Here is a 26705-nt window from a genome sequence, read left to right as displayed (position 1 = left end):
GCTACTTCTTTAAAAATACTTTCCATTGCACAAAAACAAACTCCACAATGGTTGCTACAAAAAACAAAACACTAGTACCAATTTCTAGGAGTTGTCCCAATACTTTTGGCACAGAACCTTTCTACACTGTAGTACCCGTATTAATTATGCCAAACAAGTCTACAATTCAGTGTAACAGCCACAGATATACAAACATTAAGCAGAATCATCAACTATAGGACGATTTCACCACTAAACTGCCACTAATGTTCACACAATGATTCCTGTATCAGACTGGTCACTGAGCTATACCATAACCGAACACTCAACCGATATCCAGCATAAAACTTATCAAAACAAAATAAAACTGTACATAGAAAAGGTTACAAAAAGACAAGATAATTATTTGACAAAACTAACATTTCAGGCAAAAACAATCAGATCGCTTTCCATAGTAAACTGACTAAGATGGGCCGACAAGCACATGGTAAAGATGGCCGCCAAGCACATGGTCATCACACAAAGGAAATCAAGATGGTGTCTACAATATCCAACAATAAAAACAGTTTCTATATTCCCTGTTCCCTTCCCCTTGAAACCAGAGAAAATCCTCCACTCTGTGGGTGATTTACAGGTTAACAATATAAAAACACTCTCTAAACGCTGTCTCTAATGTACAAACACTAAAACCAATTGCTGCCTCTATAAACCTCTATAAAATTGCCTCTTACAAAATCAAAGTAACATAAAAGTTAAAAATTACAAAAAACACAATACCCTGTACTACTCATCAATGATCATACAATCTCATCATACAACCTCTGTACAATCAACTTACAAGGGAAAAACACTTACACACCCCTGATGCAGCAGATAACAACCATATACACAATAGGTTCTTTTTAAGTAGATTTCTTTCCTGATATCAGCAGATTGGAGTACACAGATTTAAATTCCCAAACAGCAAAACTTTCTCAACAATGAGAGTAAGGAAAAAGGAAATTACCTTATGCGGCCTTTTTTGAAAATTAAGCTGTGTCTCCTTTAAGTTCTGCTAATAACGGGGAAAAAATTAGCCTAATTCGTGGTCGCCAACTGTTGTGGTAAATATTAATAGTTGCAATCAGCTCGCATCAAAGTTTGTGTAAGGAAAAAGGTGAGTCCCCCTTCCCTCAACCCCAGTCAGAGAGCCACACATCTGTTACCATCTTGGTTGAAAATCCTGAGAGACTCCTTTCGCCCTGCTCAGTCTGCTCACCTTTATTTACTAACAAAAGGTGTAAAAAGGGGCTGGCCCAAGACAAGGATACAGGAAGTGATGACATAGGAAGATAAGACACCATCATTTAGAATAACCTAGCTAGCTAACAAACACATGTATACTATAACCTACCATTACCACTGGAGCTAATTTTATCCAGCCTTGCTCAATGCCAGATAAAATTACTATGATCCTCATGCATGTTTATTTACAGGACAACGTCATTATCTCCAGCGGCTGATCAGGCGCACTAGAGACAACAAACGCACGTTCCTTTAATGCATCCACGCCAACAAAACACTGCTCTGCTGAACACATCAGTCTCCCCCGGCCCACAGCCCAGTGCTTAGCACATGGACCATTCGCCGACGGAGACCTCTGAGCCCAGCAGCTGTAACAGGACATACACGGGAAGATATCCACTCCAATGGTTTACCCTGACACTGAGAGACATGATGACAATACACAATATATTAAATACACATCCTAATAAAATTTCCACAACACAAGTTTCTCGCTGTATGGCTAAGCTACAGTTATGATTACATTGTTTCTATGGGTATGGGTTTGTGGTGTCAGCTCGGGATTGTCTATGTGCCTTCCTGCCACCACACACCCTCTGTCTTGTGCATAAGGAGCCTTTATATGGTTATTATATGGGTAATTTACATCTCACCCTCTGTTTATATTTGTTTGTTACTGTTTATTTTTTGTTCTTTGGTTTTTGTTTCTCCCCTAAGTTTTGAGAATAGGTGTATGTTATCTGGGACAGCCTTAGTTGGCTGTGGCTGATATCACACTTACATCCAGTAATGAACACACCACAGAAGAGGCCACAGGTCCTATTGCTGTTGAGGAAAGCTAAATCTGATGTATATATTTTATAGGAAACATATTTGAAACATGGCAGAATTCCCAAATTCTTTCAGTTGTATTTTAATCAATGCTTCCACAGCACATATGGATCTGCCTCTAGGGGCACTAGCATTGGAATAGCCAAACACATCCCCTTTGTGTCCTCGGTTGATACTGATGGTAGATTTATTTTTATAAGGGACAAATTGGGCTCTGTCGGGTTACACTTGTTTGTATTTATGCTCCGAACCACCAACAATGTAAATGGATTAGATCCATCTTGAAAAAGCTACATAATTCTACTGAGAGGAGATGATTTTAATAGTATGCTCGTTCCCCTTGTAGACTCCTCCACTGGTTCCTCTGCTCATTCGCAAAGGGTCCTCAGTTCCCTCTATAGATCCCTATGGCAGCTATATCTTTTGAATACATGGAGAATTGTCCACTTTTCCACTAAGGACTACTTTAATTGAGAAGTCCTCCTCTTATCAGAGATTAGACTATATTTCTATTCCTGATAATATTCTGCCAAATGCTCAAAGCAGTGGACATCAGTCTAATAGCTATCTCTGACAACGCTGCAGTATCGGCCTCCATCACCTTCCATAACCTGCCAGTAAGGGAGTGGCCATCGAGATTAAATTGGACCTTATTAGATAGGGATATGTATGTCTCAACAATTTCAGATAAATTGGTTCGCTTTTTTTATGAAAATTCTCCAGAAGACACATTGGTACTGAGTACATGGTGGGAACACAAAGGAGCTGTGAAAAATGAAAGGTGCAATCTCTTTGGTTGCTATGGGCAAATAAACCAGCTCTACCTTACAACAGTTTGATAAATCTCCCCCAAAGTGTTTGTGCTGGGTGAGCTAATTGCGCTAGGCACTAACTCAAAAGGGAGAGGCAGAAAGTACTCAGTTCTCTGCTAGCCCAGATAACAGCTATTGAGATCTTACATAGTCTAGAGTGCAAGAGACACAAAAAGATCTTGCTACCCTTAGGGAGCAGCTGAAAGACCACCTGAATGTCAGGTATGCTAAATAGTATCAGTATTCTAGATTTAAATATTATGCCCATGGTGATAAAGGTATTGAACTCATGCCCTATATATATAAAAGAAAACTTAGAGATTCCACTTTTATACACTCCATCAAAACTGAGGCGGTCAATAGGGTGACAAGAACAAGTGACATAGCCGAGTCATTCATGTCCTTCTACTAAAATCTATACAATTTGCCTTCTGGCCTTCCTTCTCATATTTGCTCCCCTAAGAGTACTGACATAGACAGCTTTTTAGCTAAATTGCAACTCCCTAGATTATCCACTGAAGATGTCTGGCTCTGCATTTTCAAATCAAGCCTTAAAGGGGTATTCCGGTAAAGTAACTTAATTTTTGAAAAACTGCATTAAGGCTGCAAGCTGTGACCCAACCAGAACCCATACAGTACCTATACATATATAACCTGAGTCTCAATTAAACTTGCAATCTGTTTGTCTAGCTCCTGTGTGAGCCTGCAACACACTGAGAGTATCATGGCACCTGATCTTCCCTCACAAAGACTACAATCCCCACAATCCCTAGCTTTCATGCTGTGAGTGGTGATGTTTATTGATTGGCTGCCTGATATACTGCCCAGTCACGCCCCCTCTACTCAGTCATCACCAGCACACTGACCCTTTCTTTGTTTCACAAGACATTTAGCTACAGTATTGATAGCAACACACTGAGCATGCTCGACCTAACAAAGGCTCAGAACTACAGGTCGATGCCATGGTAATTTATGAGGAAACATAGTGGATAGCAGAGGAAGACTACTTTTATAACTACTGAACGGTAAATATGTGAAATTTACATTATATTAGGTAGTTATTGATGATGAATTAGTCTAAAACATACGTTATATTTATGGTAACTGGAATACCCCTTTAAGTGCCACTATTACTATTTTGCTTAAGGAAGGTAAAGACCCTATTTTCTATGGATGTAGATGCAGAAAGTTCTGCTACAGTTTGGAATTCCCGCTACATACAGTATGTCTCTGCCATCACGTCTTTCTATTCACATCCAAGTGCCCGAACTAGGATCAATGCTACCTTATCCGATGCCTTTGATATTCCTAATGAAACCAGGAAAGGTTGCCCGCTGTCTCCCATCCTGTTTGTCATGGTTATGGAAACTTTGCTCCAAGCCATTAGGGAACATATCAAGGGTCTGAAGGTGGTTGAAGTAGTACACCAGTATGTAGCTTTTGCAGATGAACTGCTTCTCCTTATCTCTAATTGTGCTACAGCCTTTCCACAGATCATACCCCTTTTTGAGGACTTTCGTAGTTTATCAAGCTTCAAAATCAATTATGCCAAGTGAGAGGCTCTTAACATTTTTGCTCCAGGAAAGGTAGTGGAGACTATCAGTAAGCAGGCATCATTCAAATGGCAGTGTTCTCAGTTGAAATATTTAGGTGTCTAACTCCCCAACGATTCTAGTTTGCCTTATAAATCAAACTATCCTCCATTGATCCACAACGTTAAATCCATGTTGTCTTCCCTATCCATTCCATATGTCTCATGGATAGGAAGTAAGAATTTACTCCAGACATTTGTTCTCCCTAGATTTTTGTATCTTTTTCAGATGGTTCCTATTTTTCTGCCGCAGTCGTTTTTTTTACTTGATTAAGTCCATCTGTCACGGATGATATAGCAGATAGCTGGAAGTTATGGATAAACATCCGACTGGCTTGATCCCAAACTAAGGAGCATTAAGGTGACCCCTGTAAAACCCTAAGAGCTCACCCTGACTGCTAAGCACATACAAAAGGTCTCAGAGGTAGACGATTGCATGCCCTCGTACCTAGACTGTGTGACACCTGAAAACCCTATAATAGTGAGGGGACACGACCACCGGCTCCCTGCACTTAATACGGAGGAGGTCAGGGTCACCTAGAATCAAGCCAGCAAAGAAACACAATACAAGAAAGGACTTATCTGAGCAAGCAGTAACAGAAGTCTCCAGCAGTGATCACTTCAATCCAGGAAGTAGTATAAACCGCAAAGTGAGGCAGTATGGGAGGAAATATAAAGGAAAGAGGATTAGTCTAAATAGGTGACACCTGGAAGAAGAAAATGAGATGAGAAAGTGAAACCAAAACAAAGAACATCATGCAAGAGGTAGAGAAGGACGTCTGTCAGACCTTCTCAGAGAGCTGGCGGTGACACCATATTTTCTTCTTCTCTGAAAAGGCAAGAGGCCCAAGATGGCATACAACAGCCTAACTCTTCTTTGCTCATTGGGAGGGTTTGGTCTCCCAGATCTTTTGATGTACTACAGGGCTATACAATTGAAGAGATAGACACATTTGTGTTCCTAGTCTTAGTATTTTGGGAGTGGACATTAAGCGCTGCATTGGAAACTACTCAACTGGCAGGCTTGTGGGGATTGGCAAAATTCCTTAATACGCTTGGCTTGAACAAAGGGGTTTACTTGAATTTTCAATACCTGCAACCATATCCCCTCTTTTCTCTAGACTACCTCGGCCATTACTTGCTCACCTAATTCCCTATTTTACTCTCTCACAAGTTGTAGATGCCCCCAGCTTTTCGACTAAATTACAATAACAGACTGTGAGAGACATTATGCCCAAGATAGCTCTAAAGCTAATATCTCCTCCTTTTGCTCTAAAAGGAGGCATGAGCTTTCTCACTCTCTGACCACTTTGTTTTCTAAATACGCTACTCCAGAGGACCTGACATGACTAGAAAAAACTATTTACAAAGAACCCCTTGCCCCCAAAATGATCTCTCTCTCTTTTATCATACATCATCAACATTCAAACACAGAGACGTACTGGCCTACTTGAACAGCTGGGAAAAAGACAAGTAAATCGTTCACAGACCCTGAAATAGTGACATTTGCTCAAAGTCACATGGGTTTTTCAAAACTGCCCGCATGTGTCATTAACTTCTTTTAAGGTAATGACAAGATGGTATAATTATTATCTGCAGAAGTTTAAACAAATGGGGTTATCCCAATCTGATTTATGTTGGAGATGCGTAAATGGGCTAGGTACACATCTCCATATCTTGACATACTGGAAGCAAATTGAAAGCAAATTAAATATCATTTGCAAAACCAAGCCTAGTCTGTCTCCTGAGACTGTCCTGTTGTGGTTACCAAACTCCTCCTGGACACCCTCCAGGCTAACCCATGTGGCTTACAGCACGCCTTCTGCCTCATAATGTAAAATGCGCTCAAAAGACAAGGGGGCACTGCCTCCGACGGGAGAAGAAAAAGTTCAGTCTTCAGAAGCGTCAAAGCTTCTTTACTGTGAAGCTGTGGAATAGACTTCCTCAGGACGTGGTCGCAGCAGGAACAGTGGACAGTTTCAAAAATGGTTTAGATAAATTCTTAAAAGTAAACAATATTAATGCTTATGAAAACATGTAGAAAACATGTAGAAATCTGAGTTTCTATATAGTGTACTGTATTGTATTATACAGACATCAGACCCACTGGATCTTCAAGAACCAAGTGGGTCTGAGTCAAAAATTTGTAAAAAAAGTGAAAAAAAAGACATTTATCACAGATTAAAAATAAAAAAATTCCCTACACATGTTTGATATCACCGCGTCCGTAAGAACCTGCTCTATAAAAATACCACATGACCTAAACAATGAGGTGAACACTGTAAAAAATTAAAACGGCAATTTTTTTGTCACCTTACACCACAAAAATAGCAAGCGATCAAAAAGTCGTATGCCCCCCAAAATAGTGCCAATCTAACCGTAATCTCATCCCACAAAAATTATACTCTACCTAAGACAATCGCCTAAAAACTGAAAAAACTATGGAGACACTAAAACATGAATTTATTTTTGTTTCAAAAATGATATTATTGTGTAAAACCTAAATATAATAAAAAAAGGTATACATATTAGGTATCGCCGCATCCGGTTAGAACCTGCTCTATAAAAATAGCACATGATCTAACATGTCAGATGAACGTTGTAAATAATAAAAAATAAAAATGTTGCCAAAACAGCTATTTTTTGGCAAATTTTCCATTTTAATAAATTTTTTCCCGTAACAAAGCAAGGGTTAACAGCCAAACAAAACTCAATATTTATTGCCCTGATTCTGTAGTTTACAGAAATGCCCCATATGTGGTCGTAAACTGCTGTATGGCCACAGAGTTTCTACTCTAGGGGTGCATCAGGGGGCTTCAAATGGGACATGGTGTCTAAAAACCAATCCAGCAAAATCTGCCTTCCAAAAACCAAATGGCGTTCCTCTCCTTCTGCGCCCTGCTGTGTGCCCGTACAGCAGTTTACGACCACATATGGAGTGTTTCTGTAAACTGCAGAATCAGAGTAATAAGTGTTGAGTTTTGTTTGGCTGTTAACCCTTGCTTTGTTACTGGAAAAAAATTATTAAAATGGAAAATCTTCCAAAAAAGTGAAATTCAGAAATTTTATCTCCATTTTCCATTAAATCTTATGGAACGACTAAAGCAGGGTTCCTCAACTCCGGTCCTCAGGGCCCACCTACCAGTCATGTTTTGAGGATTTCCTTAGTATTGAGCAGGTGATATAATTAGGGTCCATCCATCAGGTCTTACCACAGGTATTCATTCTGTGAGATTCTCAAATCATGACCGGTAGGTGGGCCCTGAGGACTGGAGTTGAGGAACACTGGACTAAAGGATTAATAAAGCTTGTAAAATCAGTTTTGAATACCTTGAGGGGTGTTGTTTCTTAGATGTGGTCACTTTTATGGAATTTCTACTCTAGGGGTGCATCAGGGGTTCTTCAAATGGGACATGGTGTAAAAAAAAAAAGGCCATCAAAATCTGCCTTCCAGAAACCATATGGCGTTTCATTTCATTGTGCGCCCTGCCGTTTGGTCAAACAGCAGTTTACGACCACATATGGGGTGTTTTTATAAACTACAGAATCAGGGCAATACATTTTGAGTTTTGTTTGGCTGTTAACCCTTGCTTTTTTTACTGGAAAAAAATTGATTAAAATGGAAAATTTGCCAAAACATCGAAATTCTGAAATTTTATCTCCATTTGCCATTAACTCTTGTGTAACACCTAAAGGGTTAACGACATTTGTAAAATCTGTTTTGAATACCTTGAGGGGTGTAGTTTCTAGAATGGGGTCATTTTTGGGTGGTTTCTATTATGTAAGCCTCACAAAGTGACTTCAGACCTGAACTGGTCTTTAAAAAGTGGGTTTTTGAAAATTTCTGAAAAATTTCAAGATTTGCTTCTAAACTTCTAAGCCTTGTAACGTCCCCAAAATGATCCAAACATGAAGTAGACATATGGGAAATGTAAAGTAATAACTATTTTTGTAGGTATTACTATGTATTATAGAAGTAGAGAAATTAAAACGTCGAAAAAACAATCTCAGAATGGCTCGGATAAGTCAAAGCGTTTTAAAGTTATCACCACATAAAGTGACAGATTTGCAAAAAATGGCCTGGTCCTTAAGGTGAAAATGAGCCTGGTCCTTAAGGTGAAAATGAGCCCAGTCCTTAAGGGGTTAAATCACCCAGTATAATTAAAAAATAAATACCTAAATAACAATAAATATAAACATTATGGGTATCACCACGACCAAAAACTAATACTATTAAAATGAAATAAAAATTTCCAATACGGTGAATGGCGTAATGGAAAAAAAGGGTCAAAATAGCCGATTTGCCATTTTTCATTGCTTTCTTACCCGAAAAAATGTAATAAAATGTGATCAAAAAGTAAAGCACACTCCAAAATGATATCAATAAAAACTACGGATTGTCCCACAAAAAAATAAGCCCCTAAACAGCTCAGTAGACATAGGTATAAAAACGTTTTTTTTTTAGCAAAGTTTACATTTATTTTTACACTATTTAGACATAAAATACCTATACATATGGGGTATTGTTGTAATCATACTGACCCAGAGAATGAAGGGCATGGGTCAGTTTTGCCACAAATGAAACACCATTTGAACAAAACCCGTAAAACGGTGGAGGAATTGTGTGGTTTTTTTCAATTCCACCCCATTTTGATTTTTTTTTACTGCTTTCCACTTCATTTCATGCCGTAATTAATGGTGGCATTAAAACTTACAACTTGTCCCACAAAAAATAAGCCCTCATACAGCTATGAGCAGAAATATAAAACATTTATTGCCCAAGGAAGATGAAAATGCAAAAACGAAGAAAAAAACTCCGGTATCCTAAGGGTTAAGGATAGATTAAGAAGTCGCTTTTGTGTTGCTTTAAAAAAAACATCAAAAACATATCACAAAAAAAAGTATAAAATGCAAGCATTTTAATTTTTTTTACAGGTGAAACATGTTAAATCTATCTGGTAATTGTCTATGCAGTTTTTATGGGTGAAACACATTCGTTTTAATGTTGCACCTTTAAAAAAAAAATGCAATTGCTGTAAAAACGCATGCGTTTTTTTATGCTTTTCCGCAATTTGTTTATGTATTTTTAAAAATTAACATAAACCTGTCCTAATTAGAAAAAAAGACCACCAACGTGTGGAAATCATGAAAGTACACATCTCCTCCAATTGGTAAGAGGAATCATGAGATGAACAAAAGTTATTTTGTTTCCAAAAGGTGAAATACAACCTGTTTTTATTTTCAGCAGATGACTACATCAAAGACTTTGAAGGAAATCTTCATTTGTCTCCAGAATCAGAAATAAAATATAATATCACAGAAGACAATAAGGTAGAACATTCCTTAACACCTCTTTCTACAAATATACCCTCAGGCCTTCACACCAGAGATCGTTTTATGGATCGAAGTAATCACAAGGAACCTTCTTCTGGACAATCACAGATTCGTAACCAAACTGCAGGAGTGAGCGAGTGTAAAATATTTCCATGTTCTGAATGTTGGAAATGTTTTAAAAGAAAATCTACCCTTTCTATGCATGAAAGAATTCATAGAGATGAGAGGCCATTTTCATGTCCTGAATGTGGGAAAAGTTTTCGCCAAAAGTCCTATCTCACTGTACATCAAAGAACTCACACGGGGGTGAATCCGTATTTATGTGTTGAATGTGGGAAATGTTTTACAAGGAAATTGCAACTTATTGAACATCAGAAAACTCACACAGGGGAGAAGTCATATTTATGTTCAGAATGTGGAAAATGTTTTACTCAGAAAACATTTCTTTTTGAACATCAGAGAACTTGCTTAGAGTTTTCAGATTTCTTCACAAAGAACCCAAGTGTTATTGAACATTTGCAAACTCACACAGGAGAGGAGATATATTTATGCCCAGACTGTGGAAAATGTTTTAGTCAGAGTAGCGATCTTGTTAAAGATCAGGTAATACACACAAGGGAGAAGCCATTTTCATGTTCAGAATGTGAGAAAAGGTTTATCAAGAAGTCCATTCTTGATAAACATCAAAAATCTCACATAAGGGAGAAACCATTTTCATGTTCAGAATGTAATAAAAATTTTAGGCAGAAGTCTGATCTTGTTAAACATCAGAGAATTCACACAGGGGACAAGCCATATCCATGTTCAGATTGTGGGAAATGTTTTATTCAGAAGTCTGATCTTGTTAATCATCGGTTAATCCATACAGGGGAGAAACCATATTCATGTTCAGAATGTGAGAAAAGGTTTACTAAGAAGTCCATTCTTCATAAACATCAGCGATCTCACACAAGGGAGAAACCATTTTCCTGTTCAGAGTGCGGAAAACGTTTTAGTTACAAGTCGGATGTAGCTAGTCATCACTTAATCCATACAGGGGAGAAACCATTTTTATGTTCAGAATGTGGAAAACGTTTTACGAGGAAATCAAATCTTATTGAGCATCTGAAAACTCACACAGGGGAGAAGCCATTTTCATGTTCAGAATGTAATAAAAAATTTAGGCAGACGTCTGATCTTGTTAAACACCAGAGAATTCACACAGGGGAAAAGCCATTTCCATGTTCAGAATGTGGGAAATGTTTTATCCAGAAATCTGATCTTGTTAATCATCAGTTAATCCACACAGGGGAGAAGCCATTTTCATGTTTAGAATGTGGGAAATGTTATAACCATAGATCAGCTCTTTCTCAGCATAAAAAGCGAAGCCATTTTAATGTTGAGTCTGTTTTACCTCAGATGTAATGTGAAATAAATTAGATTTTTTTTTTTTTACTTTTTTTAAATTCTTTTTTAATGTTCAAACATGAAATGTTTTTAATTCACTGCAATATTGGACACAAAAAAAAACAGAAAAACATTCTATTAAAAATAAAGGGAGAGATTACAAAAAAATAAAGATTGAAAAACCTGATCATTCAGACACCTGTGTGAAACATACCCGTTTGTTCCCTATATTACATTACGAGACCAACAAGGAAAATTATGTTTATTCTGATTCCCCAGACACAATGTCTGCTAGATAACACAGGTGCCTCAAAGAAAAATTGTGATGGATGATTAACACTAGTACAAAATCCTACACACAGGAGATAGGCTTAACCATCACTGCTGTCATAAAAATACTGGAATACAGGGAGTGCAGAATTATTAGGCAAGTTGTATTTTTGAGGATTAATTTTATTATTGAACAACAACCATGTTCTCAATGAACCCAAAAAACTCATTAATATCAAAGCTGAATATTTTTGGAAGTAGTTTTTAGTTTGTTTTTAGTTTTAGCTATTTTAGGGGGATATCTGTGTGTGCAGGTGACTATTACTGTGCATAATTATTAGGCAACTTAACAAAAAACTAATATATACCCATTTCAATTATTTATTTTTACCAGTGAAACCAATATAACATCTCAACATTCACAAATATACATTTCTGACATTCAAAAACAAAACAAAAACAAATCAGTGACCAATATAGCCACCTTTCTTTGCAAGGACACTCAAAAGCCTGCCATCCATGGATTCTGTCAGTGTTTTGATCTGTTCACCATCAACATTGCGTGCAGCAGCAACCACAGCCTCCCAGACACTGTTCAGAGAGGTGTACTGTTTTCCCTCCTTGTAAATCTCACATTTGATGATGCACCACAGGTTCTCAATGGGGTTCAGATCAGGTGAACAAGGAGGCCATGTCATTAGATTTTCTTCTTTTATACCCTTTCTTGCCAGCCACGCTGTGGAGTACTTGGACGCGTGTGATGGAGCATTGTCCTGCATGAAAATCATGTTTTTCTTGAAGGATGCAGACTTCTTCCTGTACCACTGCTTGAAGAAGGTGTCTTCCAGAAACTGGCAGTAGGACTGTGAGTTGAGCTTGACTCCATCCTCAACCCGAAATAGCCCCACAAGCTCATGTTTGATGATACCAGCCCAAACCAGTACTCCACCTCCACCTTGCTGGCGTCTGAGTCGGACTGGAGCTCTCTGCCCTTTACCAATCCAGCCACGGGCCCATCCATCTGGCCCATCAAGACTCACTCTCATTTCATCAGTCCATAAAACATTAGAAAAATCAGTCTTGAGATATTTCTTGGCCCAGTCTTGACGTTTCAGCTTGTGTGTCTTGTTCAGTGGTGGTCGTCTTTCAGCCTTTCTTACCTTGGCCATGTCTCTGAGTATTGCACACCTTGTGCTTTTGGGCACTCCAGTGATGTTGCAGCTCTGAAATATGGCCAAACTGGTGGCAAGTGGCATCTTGGCAGCTGCACGCTTGACTTTTCTCAGTTCATGGGCAGTTATTTTGCGCCTTGGTTTTTCCACACGCTTCTTGCGACCCTGTTGACTATTTTGAATGAAACGCTTGATTGTTCGATGATCACGCTTCAGAAGCTTTGCAATTTTAAGAGTGCTGCATCCCTCTGCAAGATATCTCACTATTTTTGACTTTTCTGAGCCTGTCAAGTCCTTCTTTTGACCCATTTTGCCAAAGGAAAGGAAGTTGCCTAATAATTATGCACACCTAATATAGGGTGTTGATGTCATTATACCACACCCCTTCTCATTACAGAGATGCACATCACCTAATATGCTTAATTGGTAGTAGGCTTTCGAGCCTATACAGCTTGGAGTAAGACAACATGCATAAAGAGGATGATGTGGTCAAAATACTCATTTGCCTAATAATTCTGCACGCAGTGTATGTAAAAATACACCCCAAAACACATTGCCCTACTTCTTCTGAGTACGCCAATACCACATGTGTGACACTTTTTTGCAGCCAAGATGCGCAAAGGGGCCCAAATTTCAATGAGTACTTTTAGGATTTCACAGGGCATTTTTACACAATTGGATTCCGTGAGGGGTATGGTGAGTTCATGTAAGATTTTATTTTTTGTCACAAGCTAGTGGAATATGAGACTTTGTAAGAAAAAAACAAAAAAAAAAACTATTTCTGCTAAGGCCTCTTTCACACTTGCGTTGTCCGGATCCGGCGTGTACTCCACTTGCCGGAATTACACTCCGGATCCGGAAAAACGCAAGTGTACTGAAAGCATTTGAAGACGGAACCGTCTTCCAAATGCTTTCAGTGTTACTATGGCACCCAGGACGCTATTAAAGTCCTGGTTGCCATAGTAGGAGCGGGGAGCGGGGGAGCGGTATACTTACAGTCCGTGCGGCTCCCGGGGCGCTCCAGAATGACGTCAGAGCGCCCCATGCGCATGGATGACGTGATCCATGCGATCACGTGATCCATGCGCTTGGGGCGCCCTGACGTCACTCTGGAGCGCCCCGGGAGCCGCACGGACGGTAAGTACACTGCTCCCCCGCTCCCCGCTACACTTACCATGGCTGTCAGGACTTTAGCGTCCCGGCAGCTATGGTAACCACTCTGAAAAAGCTAAATGTCGGCTCCGGCAATGCGCCGAAACGACGTTTAGCTTAAGGCCGGATCCGGATCAATGCCTTCCAATGGGCATTAATTCCGGATCCGGCCTTGCGGCAAGTGTTCCGGATTTTTGGCCGGAGCAAAAAGCGCAGCATGCTGCGGTATTTTCTCCGGCCAACAAACGTTCCGTACCGGAACTGAAGACATCCTGATGCATCCTGAACGGATTACTCTCCATTCAGAATGCATTAGGATAATCCTGATCAGGATTCTTCCGGCATAGAGCCCCGACGACGGAACTCTATGCCGGAAGACAATAACGCAGGTGTGAAAGAGCCCTTACTTGTGCCAAAAAAAAAAAAATCTTCTATGAACTTGCCATGCCCCTCAAAAGTGATCTTTATAGTGCCGCAGCGATTTTACTGTGTTTTTGCAGTGATCAGAAAAAAAAAATTCTGTCACTGCGGTGGGGCGGACTGAATGTAAGTGTGCGCACAAGATCAGGCCTGATCGGGCGAACACTGTGTTTTTTGTAGAGCCTATAGAACATGTCCTATTCTTGTCCGCAATTGCGGACAAGAAAAGGCATTTTCTATATAGTTCTGGCAATGTGCGGATCCGCAAAATGCGGAAAGCACATTGCCGGTGTCCGTGTTTTGTGGATCCGCGGATCCGTGGACGTCTGAATGGAGCCTTACAGGGGGGTGATCAATGACAGGGGGGTGATCAGGGAGTCTATATGGGGTGATCAGGGGTTAATAAGGGGTTAATAAGTGACAGGGGAGGGTGTAGTGTAGTGTGGTGATTAGTGCTACTTACAGAGCTGCCTGTGTCCTCTGGTGGTCGATTCAAGCAAAAGGGACCACCAGAGGACCAGGTAGCAGGTATATCAGACGCTGTTAACAAAACAGCATCTGATATACCTTTCTGGGGTTAAAAAAAATCGCATCTACAGCCTGCGAATGATCGCTGCTGGCAGGCTGTAGATCAACTTCTAAGCTGCGCGTCGCTGTAAACAGCAAATCTCGGGTCTCACGAGATGACGCCTTTCGGCGTTAGTGTGACCTGAGAGAGCCGCCACACTCACGCCTTTCGGCGTTAGTGTGACGGAAAGCGGTTAAACCAAGCCTGCTTACCAAATCATTTAAAGTACCTCTGATTAACCCCAAATAAAGTTCAGCTGCTCTAGTTGGTCTTGTTAGTCGCATCCCACAGCAAAAGCCATGGTCCACAGAGAGCTTCCAAAGCATCAGAGGGATCTCATTGTTAAAAGGTATCAGTCAGGAGAAGGGTACAAAATAATTTTCAAGGCATTAGATATACCATGGAACACAGTGAAGACAGTCATCATCAAGTGGAGAAAATATGGCACAACAGTGACATTACCAAGAACTGGACGTCCCTCCAAAATTAATGAAAAGACGAGAAGAAAACTGGTCTGGGAGGCTACCAAGAGGCCTACAGCAACATTAAAGGAGCTGCAGGAATATCTGGCAAGTACTGGCTGTGTGGTACATGTGACAACAATCTCCCGTATACTTCATATATCTGGGCTAGGAGGTAGAGTGGCAAGACGAAAGCCTTTTCTTACGAAGAAAAACATCCAAGCCAGGCTACATTTTGCAAAAACACATCTGAAGTCTTCCAAAAGCATGTGGGAAAAGGTGTTATGGTTTGATGAAACCAAGGTTGAACTTTTTGGCCATATTTCCAAACGATATGTTTGGCGCAAAAACAACACTGCACATCACCAAAAGAACACCATACCCACAGTGAAGCATGGTGGTGGCAGCATGATGCTTTGGGGCTGTTTTTCTTCAGCTGGAACTGGGGCCTTAGTTAAGCTAGAGGGCATTGTGAACAGTTCCAAATACCAGTCAATATTGGCACGAAACCTTCAGGCTTCTGCTAGGAAGCTGAACATTAAGAGGAACTTCATCTTTCAGCATGACAACGACCCAAAGCATACATCCAATTCAACAAAGGAATGGCTTCACCAGAAGAAGATAAAAGTTTTGTAATGGCCCAGCCAGAGCCCAGACCTGAATCCGATTGAAAATCTGTGGGGTGATCTGAAGAGGGCTGTGCACAGGAGATGCCCTGGCAATCTGACAGATTTGGAGTGTTTTTGCAAAGAAGAGTGGGCAAATCTTGCCAAGTCAAAATGTGCCATGCTGATATACTCATACCCAAAAAGACTGAGTGCTGTAATAAAATCAAAAGGTGCTTTAACATAGTATTAGTTTACGGGTGTGCACACTTATGCAACCATATTATTTTATTTTTATATTTTTTCTTCCCTCTACCTAAAAGATTTCAGTTTGTTTTTCAATTGAGTTGTACAGTTTATAGGTCACATTAAAGGTGGAAAAAGTTCTGAAATGATTTATCTTTGTCTAATTTTTTGACATTACAGAAACTTGACATTTTAACAGGCGTGTGTAGACTTTTTATATCCACTGTATATATACAGTACAGACCAAAAGTTTGGACACACCTTCTCATTCAAAGAGTTTTCTTTATTTTCATGACTATCAAAATTGTAGATTCACACTGAAGGCATCAAAACTATAAATTAACACATGTGGAATTATATACATAACAAACAAGTGTGAAACAACTGAAAATATGTCATATTCTAGGTTCTTCAAAGTAGCCACCTTTTGCTTTGATTACTGCTTTGCACACTCTTGGCATTCTCTTAATGAGCTTCAAGAGGTAGTCCCCTGAAATGGTTTTCACTTCACAGGTGTGCCCTGTCAGGTTTAATAAGTGGGATTTATTGCCTTATAAATGGGGTTGGGACCATCAGTTGCGTTGAGGAGAAGTCAGGTGGATACACAGCTGATAATCCTACTGAATAGACTGTTAGAATCTGTATTATGGCAAGAAAAAAGCAGCTAAGTAAAGAAAAACGAGTGGCCATCATTACTTTAAGAAATGAAGGTCAGTCAGTCAGCCGAAAAATTGGGAAAACTTTGAAAGTAAGGGCTATTTGACCATGAAGGAGAGTGATGGGGTGCTGCGCCAGATGACCTGGCCTCCACAGTCACCGGACCTGAACCCAATCGAGATGGTTTGGGGTGAGCTGGACCCCAGAGTGAAGGCAAAAGGGCCAACAAGTGCTAAGCATCTTTGGGAACTCCTTCAAGACTGTTGGAAGACCATTTCAGGTGACTACCTCTTGAAGCTCATCAAGAGAATGCCAAGAGTGTGCAAAACAGTAATCAAAGCAAAAGGTGGCTACTTTGAAGAACCTAGAATATGACATATTTTCAGTTGTTTCACACTTGTTTGTTATGTATATAATTCCACATGTGTTAATTCATAGTTTTGATGCCTTCATAGTCATGAAAATAAAGAAAACTCTTTGAATGAGAAGGTGTGTCCAAACTTTTGGTCTGTACTGTATATATATGCATAAGTCAAGTTTAGTTAGTACTAGTTTAGATTTTTAAACCCACACACGTGCCGTCTGCGTGCGTGGGTCCTGCAGCTGCTGAGCGCCGATCAGTAGTGTAAATTACTGACAGTGTCTGCTCAGGTTTGAGTGCTTTTCTTTTTTAGCCTTTTTTTTCTTTCTTATTCTTTCACTCATCTTTTTCTCTTTTCTTTTTCTCTTTTTTTTCTATCTTTTTTCTTTATCGTAAATTTTATTTAATATTCATTACAAGCCCCCTCACGTGTTAAATCACTACATACCGGTACACCCCCCTGACATTTTTTATTTTACACACGCCAATAAAAATAAAAATGTCCCGTCCATCCCAGAGAATGTACTCCGCTGAAGAGGCATACGCCATCCTTGCCTCTAAAACGGAGTCTGCAAGTGAGGGAGAAGAGGATGCCACATTCCTCTACTCCTTCATCATCATCGTCATCCGGTGATGAGGGACCCTCAAGGAGACGCCCCAGGAGAGATGAAGTAGCCCCCCCTAGTGATCCCCTATGGACCACACTGCCTGAGGATTATGAGCCCCAAATTCCAGAGTTTGTGGGAAACTGGAATTCAGATTGACTGCACAGGCTTCACAGAAATAGATTAAAAAAAAATAATCCCTGACGAATTCATAAATTTGATGGTGACCCAAACAAATTTATATGCCCAGCAGTTTATAGCTCAAAACCCGACATCCTCATATGCTAGACCGCTAGGTTGGACCCCAGTAAATGCAGCCGACATGACATTTTGGGGGCTGTTGCTGCATATGGGCCTGGTAAAAAAAAAAAAGAAATGAGACAATATTGGAGTTTAGATGTCTTGTACAACACTCAAATTCACAATATGGCCATGTCCCGCTCATATGACCCACAATTTGACCATCTATTCAAAATAAGACCCCTCCTGGAGCACCTCAACTCCAAATTTACAAAGGTGTTCACCCCAGAAAAAGAAATTAGCATAGACTAGTCCCTTGTACATTTTAGGCTACTTTCACACCTGCGTTTAGGTCGGATCCGTCTGGTATGTGCCCAGACGGATCCGCACCTATAATGCAAACGTTTAGATCCGTTCAGAACGGATCCGTTTGCATTACCATGAACAAAAAAAAAAAAAAAAAAATATTTTTTTTTTTTTTGTTCATGATAATGCAAACGGATTCAAACGGATCCGTTTTGACTTTACATTGAAAGTCAATGGGAGACGGATCCGTTTGAAAATTGAGCCATACTGTGTCAACTTCAAACGGATCCGTCCCCATTGACTTACATTGTAAGTCTGGACGGATCCGTTTGCCTCCGCACGGCCAGGCGGAGCCCTGAACGCTGCAAGCTGCGTTCAGGTGTCCGCCTGCTGAGCGGAGCAGAGGACAAACGGAGCCAGACTGATGCATTCTGAGCGGATCCGCATCCATTCAGAATGCATTAGGGTTGGACGGATCCGTTCGGGGCCGCTTGTGAGACCCTTCAAACGGAACTCACAAGCGGAGCCCCGAACGCTAGTGTGAAAGTAGCCTTAAAGGAAGGGTTAAATTCTGCCAGTACCTGCCCAGCAAGCAGGCACAGTACGGAATAAAAATGTACAAGCTGTGCGAAAATACCCCCGGGTAAACCTACAGGTTCTGGATTTATGAGGGGAAAGATACAACCCCCTGAATGCCCCCCCGTCCTAGGAGTTACTGCACCCACTGCTGGATAAGGGTTACCACCTCTATGTGGATAACTATTATACCAGCATACCCCTATTCATGTGCCTAAAAGCCAGAGGTACTGTGGCTTGCGGCACAGTACGCAAAATATTTTGAGAGGCCTCCCTAGATCCCTGGTAGGGCAACTACTTCAAAAAGGCGACAGTAAGGCCTCATGCACACGACTGTTGTGTGTTTTGCAGTCCGCAAACCGCCGATCCGCAAAACATGGATGGCGTCCGTGTGCGTTCCGCAATTTGCAGAACGGCACGGACAGCCTTTAATATAACTGCCTATTCTTGTCCGCAAAGCGCGGACAAGAATAGGACATGTTATATATTTTTTTGCGGACCACAGAACGGAGCAACGGATGCGGACAGCACACGGAGTGCTGTCTGCATCTTTTGCGGCCCCATAGAAGTGAATGGGTCCGCATTCAAGCCGCCAAAACTGCGGCTCGGATGCTGGCCAAAACAACGGCCGTGTGCATGAGGCCTAAGGCTCTCTGCCATGAGAACATCCTGGCGGTTAAGTACAAGGACAAGCGGGATGTCCTTGTACTGACCACCATTCACACTCACACCAGTTCTCCAGCCCGAGTGCGAGGTACCACTGCCACTGTCAACAAGCCAGACTGCATCCTTGATTACAACATGCATATGGGAGGGGTTGATCTGTCTGATCAAGTTCTGAAGCCCTACAGTGCCATGCGTAAAACTAAAGTGTGGTACAAAAAACTGTCCGTATACATTGTACAGATGGCACTGTACAATGCGTACATTTTACATCGAGCTGCAGGCCACACAGGAACTTTCCTTCAGTTCCAAGAGGTAGTCATCAAGGCTGTAATTTTCCAAAGTCAGAAAGGGGAGGGCCCGAGTACTTCAGGAGGTCATTGGTTCCCATGTTGTACCAGGACAACATTTCCCTGGTGAAGTCCCACAAACAGCAAAGAGGGGCAAGAACCAAAAACGATGTCGGGTTTGTAACAAAAGGGAATACGAAAAGACACCACTTATCAGTGTGACGCCTGCCCAGATAAACCTGGCCTCTGCATAAAGGATTGTTTCCGAATTTACCACTTATCCATGGATTTTTTATTTCATCCAGCTCCCTGTAATATTTCAACTTTATATCCCTGATTTAGTCCACCTCGCTTGTATATCCACTTTCCAACATCCACTACATATTCTTTTCTCTGAGACATCTGTTTGCCGAAAAGTACCCTTTCTACCACTTAAAATGTTTGTAAGGGGATGCTTTTTCCGAAATGGGGTCACTTCTAGGGATTAGGCTACGTCTACACGACGATATTCGCGCGACATATAGGGCACAACTACACTGCAACATTTGTAGCGCAACATTTTGTTGCACTAATGTCGCGCAACAATTTTTATAATGGCAGTCTATGGTGTCGCACTGCAACATGCTGCGACTGCGACGGCGACGCAACAGTCGCAGAAAAATCCATCTCAAACTGTTGCGTCGCAGTCGCAGCATGTTGCATGTTGCAGTGCGACACCATAGACTGCCATTATAAAAATTGTCGCGCGACATTAATGCACCAAAATGTCGCACAACAAATCTCGTCGTGTAGACGTAGCCTTATTCATTTCTGGGGACCTCAGGAAATGTATTTAATGCAACATGGCATCTAAAATCCATGTCGGTTTATTCAGGTCTGCAAAAAACATTTTTTGCACTTTGCGTCTAGACACCTGCTGTGCGCCAATAAAGCAGGCTACGAGCACATATGGGGTATTTGCAAAAAGGGTAGAAAATGGGGAACATATACGGGGGTGCATTTTCTCCTTTAATCCCTTGTGAAAGTGAAAAATTGGGGTCTGCTAGTAATTTTTCATTTTTAGAAATGTGCGATTTGAAATGCTTTCTCAAGTATTTCTGTCTTTAGTGAGACACCTGTTTACTGTAAAGTACCCTTTCTACCACTTAAAATGTTTGTACGGGGATGATTTCTCTGAAATGGGGTCACTTCTTGGGGTTTTTAATTTCTGGGGACCTCAGGAAATGTATTTAATGCGACATGGCACCTAAAATCCATGTCGGTTTTTTTCAGGTCTGCAAAAAACTGTTTTTGCACTTTGCCTCTAGAGACCTGCTGTGCGCCAATACAGCAGGCTGCAAGCACATATGGGGCATTTTCACAGCCAAGCGTTTCCTAATTCTGTGAAACGCCCGATGGTTCAAAGTGCTCACTACACACCTTGAAATATTCCTTGAGGGGTTTTGTTTTCAGAATGGAGTCACTTTTTGGGGGTTTCCACTGTAGGTCCACCTCAGGGTGTCTTCACATCCGACATAGCTCCCAATTACCATTCCAGCAAATTCCGCTCACCTAACGCCACATGGTGCTCCTTCCACCCAGAACCCTGCTGTGCGCCCATACATCTATTTTTGAGCACATATGGGGTGTTGGCGTATTCAGGGGGAATGGGGAACAAAATGTGGCGTGCATTTTGTCCTGTTACCCCTTTTGCTAAGTTTAAAAAAGTGGGTGTAAAGCAACTTTTTGGGGAAAAAAAAATTATTTTTCATTTTCACAGCCAAGCGTTTCCTAATTCTGTGAAACGCCTGATGGTTTAAAGTGCTCAGTACACACCTTGAAATATTCCTTGAGGGGTGTAGTTTCCAGAATGGAGTCACTTTTTGGGGGTTTCCACTGTAGGTCCACCTCAGGGTGTCTTCATATGCGACATAGCTCCCAATTACCATTCCAGCTAAATCCGCTCTCCTAACACTATATGGTGCTCCTTTCACTCTGAAGCCTGCTGTGCGCCCATACATCATTTTTTGAGCACATATTGGTTGTTAGCGTATTCAGGGGGAAATGGGGAACAAAATGTGACATACATTTTGTCCTGTTACTAGAGTTAAGCGAACACCTGGATGTTCGGGTTCGAGAAGTTCGGCCGAACTTCCCGGAAATTGGGACCCAAACTTTTCGGCACTAAAAAGGCTGTAAAACAGCCCAGGAAAGGGCTAGAGGGCTGCAAAAGGCAGCAAAATGTAGTTAAATCTCCTGCAAACAAATGTGGATAGGGAACTGAATTAAAATAAAAATAAAATAAATAAAAATTAACCAATATCAATTGGAGAGAGGTCCCATAGCAGAGAATCAGGCTTCATGTCAGCAGAGAATCAGTCTTCATGTCATAGCAGAGAATCAGGCTTCAAGTCAGCCAAATCTGGAACAGTCCATTGTCATATATTTAGGCCCCGGCACCCAGACAGAGGAGAGAGGTCCCATAACAGAGATTCAGGCTTCATGTCAGCAGAGAATCAGTCTTCATGTCATAGCAGAGAATCAGGCTTCACGTCAGCCAAAACTGGAACAGTCCATTGTCATATATTTAGGCCCCGGCACCCAGACAGAGGAGAGAGGTCCCATAACAGAGATTCAGGCTTCATGTCAGCAGAGAATCAGTCTTCATGTCATAGCAGAGAATCAGGCTTCACGTCAGCCAAAACTGGAACAGTCCATTGTCACATACTTAGGCCCCGGCACCCAGAAAGAAGAGAGAGGTCCCATAGCAGAGATTCAGGCTTCATGTCATAGCAGAGAATCATGCTTCACGTCACCCAAAACTGGAACAGTCCATTGTCAGATATTTAGGCCCCGACACCCAGACAGAGGAGAGAGGTCCCATAGCAGAGAATCAGGCTTCATGTCAGCCAAAACTGGAACAGTCCATTGTCAGATATTTAGGCCCCGACACCCAGAAAGAGGAGAGAGGTCCCATAGCAGAGATTCAGGCTTCCTGTCATAGCAGAGAATCATGCTTCACGTCACCCAAAACTGGAACAGTCCATTGTCAGATATTTTGGCCCCGGCACCCAGACAGAGGAGAGAGGTCCCATAACAGAGATTCAGGCTTCATGTCAGCAGAGAATCAGTCTTCATGTCATAGCAGAGAATCAGGCTTCACGTCAGCCAAAACTGGAACAGTCCATTGTCATATATTTAGGCCCCGGCACCCAGACAGAGGAGAGAGGTCCCATAACAGAGATTCAGGCTTCATGTCAGCAGAGAATCAGTCTTCATGTCATAGCAGAGAATCAGGCTTCACGTCAGCCAAAACTGGAACAGTCCATTGTCACATACTTAGGCCCCGGCACCCAGAAAGAAGAGAGAGGTCCCATAGCAGAGATTCAGGCTTCATGTCATAGCAGAGAATCCTGCTTCACGTCACCCAAAACTGGAACAGTCCATTGTCAGATATTTAGGCCCCGACACCCAGACAGAGGAGAGAGGTCCCATAGCAGAGAATCAGGCTTCATGTCAGCCAAAACTGGAAGAGTCCATTGTCAGATATTTAGGCCCCGACACCCAGAAAGAGGAGAGAGGTCCCATAGCAGAGATTCAGGCTTCCTGTCATAGCAGAGAATCATGCTTCACGTCACCCAAAACTGGAACAGTCCATTGTCAGATATTTTGGCCCCGGCACCCAGACAGAGGAGAGAGGTCCCATAGCAGAGATTCAGTCTTCATGTCATAGCAGAGAATCAGGCTTCACGTCAGCCAAAACTAGAGCAGTCCATTGTCAGATATTTAGGCCCCGGCACCCAGAAAGAGGAGAGAGGTCCCATAGCGGAGATTCAGGCTTCATGTCATAGCAGAGAATCATGCTTCACGTCACCCAACACTGGAACAGGCCACTGTCAGATATTTTTAGGCCCTGGCACCCAGACAGAGGAGAGGATCATTCAACTTTGGGTTGCCCCGCAATATAATGGTAAAATGAAAATAAAAATAGGATTGAATGAGGAAGTGCCCTGGAGTACAATAATATATGGTTAAGGGGAGGTAGTTAATGTCTAATCTGCACAAGGGATGGACAGGTCCTGTGGGATCCATGCCTGGTTCATTTTTATGAACGTCAGCTTGTCCACATTGGCTGTAGACAGGCGGCTGCGTTTGTCTGTAATGACGCCCCCTGCCGTGCTGAATACACGTTCAGACAAAACGCTGGCCGCCGGGCAGGCCAGCACCTCCAAGGCATAAAAGGCTAGCTCTGGCCACGTGGACAATTTGGAGACCCAGAAGTTGAATGGGGCCGAACCATCAGTCAGTACGTGGAGGGGTGTGCACACGTACTGTTCCACCATGTTAGTGAAATGTTGCCTCCTGCTAACACGTTCCGTATCAGGTGGTGGTGCAGTTAGCTGTGGCGTGTTGACAAAACTTTTCCACATCTCTGCCATGCTAACCCTGCCCTCAGAGGAGCTGGCCGTGACACAGCTGCGTTGGCGACCTCTTGCTCCTCCTCTGCCTTCGCCTTGGGCTTCCACTTGTTCCCCTGTGACATTTGGGAATGCTCTCAGTAGCGCGTCTACCAACGTGCGCTTGTACTAGCGCATCTTCCTATCACGCTCCAGTGCAGGAAGTAAGGTGGGCACATTGTCTTTGTACCGGGGATCCAGCAGGGTGGCAACCCAGTAGTCGGCACACGTTAATATGTGGGCAACTCTGCTGTCATTGCGCAGGCACTGCAGCATGTAGTCGCTCATGTGTGCCAGGCTGCCCAGAGGTAAGGACAAGCTGTCCTCTGTGGGAGGCGTATCGTCATCGTCCTGCGTTTCCCCCCAGCCACGCACCAGTGATGGGCCCGAGCTGCGTTGGGTGCCACCCCACTGTGAACATGCTTCATCCTCATCCTCCTCCACCTCCTCCTCATCCTCGTCCTCCTCGTCCTCCAGTAGTGGGCCCTGTCTGGCCACATTTGTACCTGGCCTCTGCTGTTGCAAAAAACCTCCCTCTGAGTCACTTCTAAGAGACTGGCCTGAAAGTGCTAAAAATGACCCCTCTTCCTCCTCCTGGGCCACCTCCTCTTCCATCATCGCCCTAAGTGTTTTCTCAAGGAGACATAGAAGTGGTATTGTAACGCTGATAACGGCATCATCGCCACTGGCCATGTTGGTGGAGTACTCGAAACAGCGCAACAGGGCACACAGGTCTCGCATGGAGGCCCAGTCATTGGTGGTGAAGTGGTGCTGTTCCGCAGTGCGACTGACCCGTGCGTGCTGCAGCTGAAACTCCACTATGGCCTGCTGCTGCTCGCACAGACTGTTCAGCATGTGCAAGGTGGAGTTCCACCTGGTGGGCACGTCGCATATGAGGCGGTGAGCGGGAAGGCCGAAGTTACGCTGTAGAGCAGACAGGCGAGCAGCGGCAGGATGTGAACGCCGGAAGCGCGCACAGACGGCCCGCACTTTATGCAGCAGCTCTGACATGTCGGGGTAGTTGTGAATGAACTTCTGCACCACCAAATTCAGCACATGCGCCAGGCAAGGGATGTGCGTCAAACCGGCTAGTCCCAGAGCTGCAACGAGATTTCGCCCATTATCGCACACCACCAGGCCGGGCTTGAGGCTCACCGGCAGCAACCACTCGTCGGTCTGTTGTTCTATACCCCGCCACAACTCCTGTGCGGTGTGGGGCCTGTCCCCCAAACATATGAGTTTCAGAATGGCCTGCTGACGTTTACCCCGGGCTGTGCTGAAGTTGGTGGTGAAGGTGTGTGGCTGACTGGATGAGCAGGTGGAAGAAGAGGAGGAGGAAGCCGAGTAGGAGGAGGAGGCGACAGGAGGCAAAGAATGTTGCCCTGCGATCCTTGGCGGCGTAAGGACGTGCGCCAAACAGCTCTCCTCCTGGGGCCCAGCCGCCACTACATTTACCCAGTGTGCAGTTAGGGAGATATAGCATCCCTGGCCGTGCTTACTGGTCCACGTATCTGTGGTTAGGTGGACCTTGCCACAGATGGCGTTGCGCATTGCACACTTGATTTTATCGGATACTTGGTTGTGCAGGGAAGGCACAGCTCTCTTGGAGAAGTAGTGGCGGCTGGGAACAACATACTGTGGGACAGCAAGCGACATGAGCTGTTTGAAGCTGTCTGTTTCCACCAGCCTGAATGACAGCATTTCATAGGCCAGTAGTTTAGAAATGCTGGCATTCAGGGCCAGGGATCGAGGGTGGCTAGGTGGGAATTTACGCTTTCTCTCAAATGTTTGTGAGATGGAGAGCTGAACGCTGCCGTGTGACATGGTTGAGATGCTTGGTGACGGAGGTGGTGGTGTTGGTGGTACATCCTCTGTTTGCTGGGCGGCAGGTGCCAACGTTCCTCCAGAGGAGGAGGAAGAGGCCGAGGCGGCGGCAGCAGAGGTAGCAGGGGGAGCCTGAGTGAGTTCCTTGTTTGTAAGGTGTTTACTCCACTGCAGTTCATGCTTTGCATGCAGGTGCCTGGTCATGCAGGTTGTGCTAAGGTTCGGAACGTTAATCCCTCCCTTCAGGCTCTGATGGAACAGCGTGCAAACCACTCGGGTCTTGTCATCAGCACATTGTTTGAAGAACTGCCACGCCAGGGAACTCCTTGAAGCTGCCTTTGGGGTGCTCGGTCCCAGATGGCGGTGGCCAGTAGCAGACGGACTCTCTTGGCGGCGGGTGTTCTGCTTTTGCCCACTGCTCCCTCTTTTGCTACGCTGTTGGCTCAGTCTCACCACTGCCTCTTCCTCCGAATTCTGAAAGTCAGTGGCACGACCTTCATTCCATGTGGGGTCTAGGACCTCATCGTCCCCTGAATCGTCTTCCACCCAGTCTTGATCCCTGACCTCCTGTTCAGTCTGCACACTGCAGAAAGATGCAGCAGTTGGCACCTGTGTTTCGTCATCATCAGAGACGTG

At 43.0% G+C, this 26705-nt stretch overlaps 1 protein-coding gene across 1 annotated transcript in view; it reads left to right on the top strand.

Annotated features, from left to right (window-relative positions):
• The window catches only part of LOC121003396 (gastrula zinc finger protein XlCGF57.1-like), a 68612-nt gene extending 46337 nt beyond the window's left edge, over positions 1-22275 (top strand). The window contains exons 5-6 of the mRNA XM_040435229.1: positions 9743-11629; positions 22264-22275. Of these exons, the coding sequence (XP_040291163.1) occupies positions 9743-11235 (1493 nt within the window). The 3' untranslated portion in view covers positions 11236-11629; positions 22264-22275. The remainder of the gene's footprint in view (positions 1-9742; positions 11630-22263) is intronic.
• Positions 22276-26705: the final 4430 nt, after the last annotated feature.

The sequence above is a fragment of the Bufo bufo genome, chromosome 6 (assembly GCF_905171765.1).
Source record: "Bufo bufo chromosome 6, aBufBuf1.1, whole genome shotgun sequence".
In the NCBI taxonomy this organism is placed as follows: domain Eukaryota; kingdom Metazoa; phylum Chordata; class Amphibia; order Anura; family Bufonidae; genus Bufo; species Bufo bufo.
Note: the sequence above shows the minus strand (reverse complement) of the source record. Positions and strands in the feature narration are given on the sequence as shown.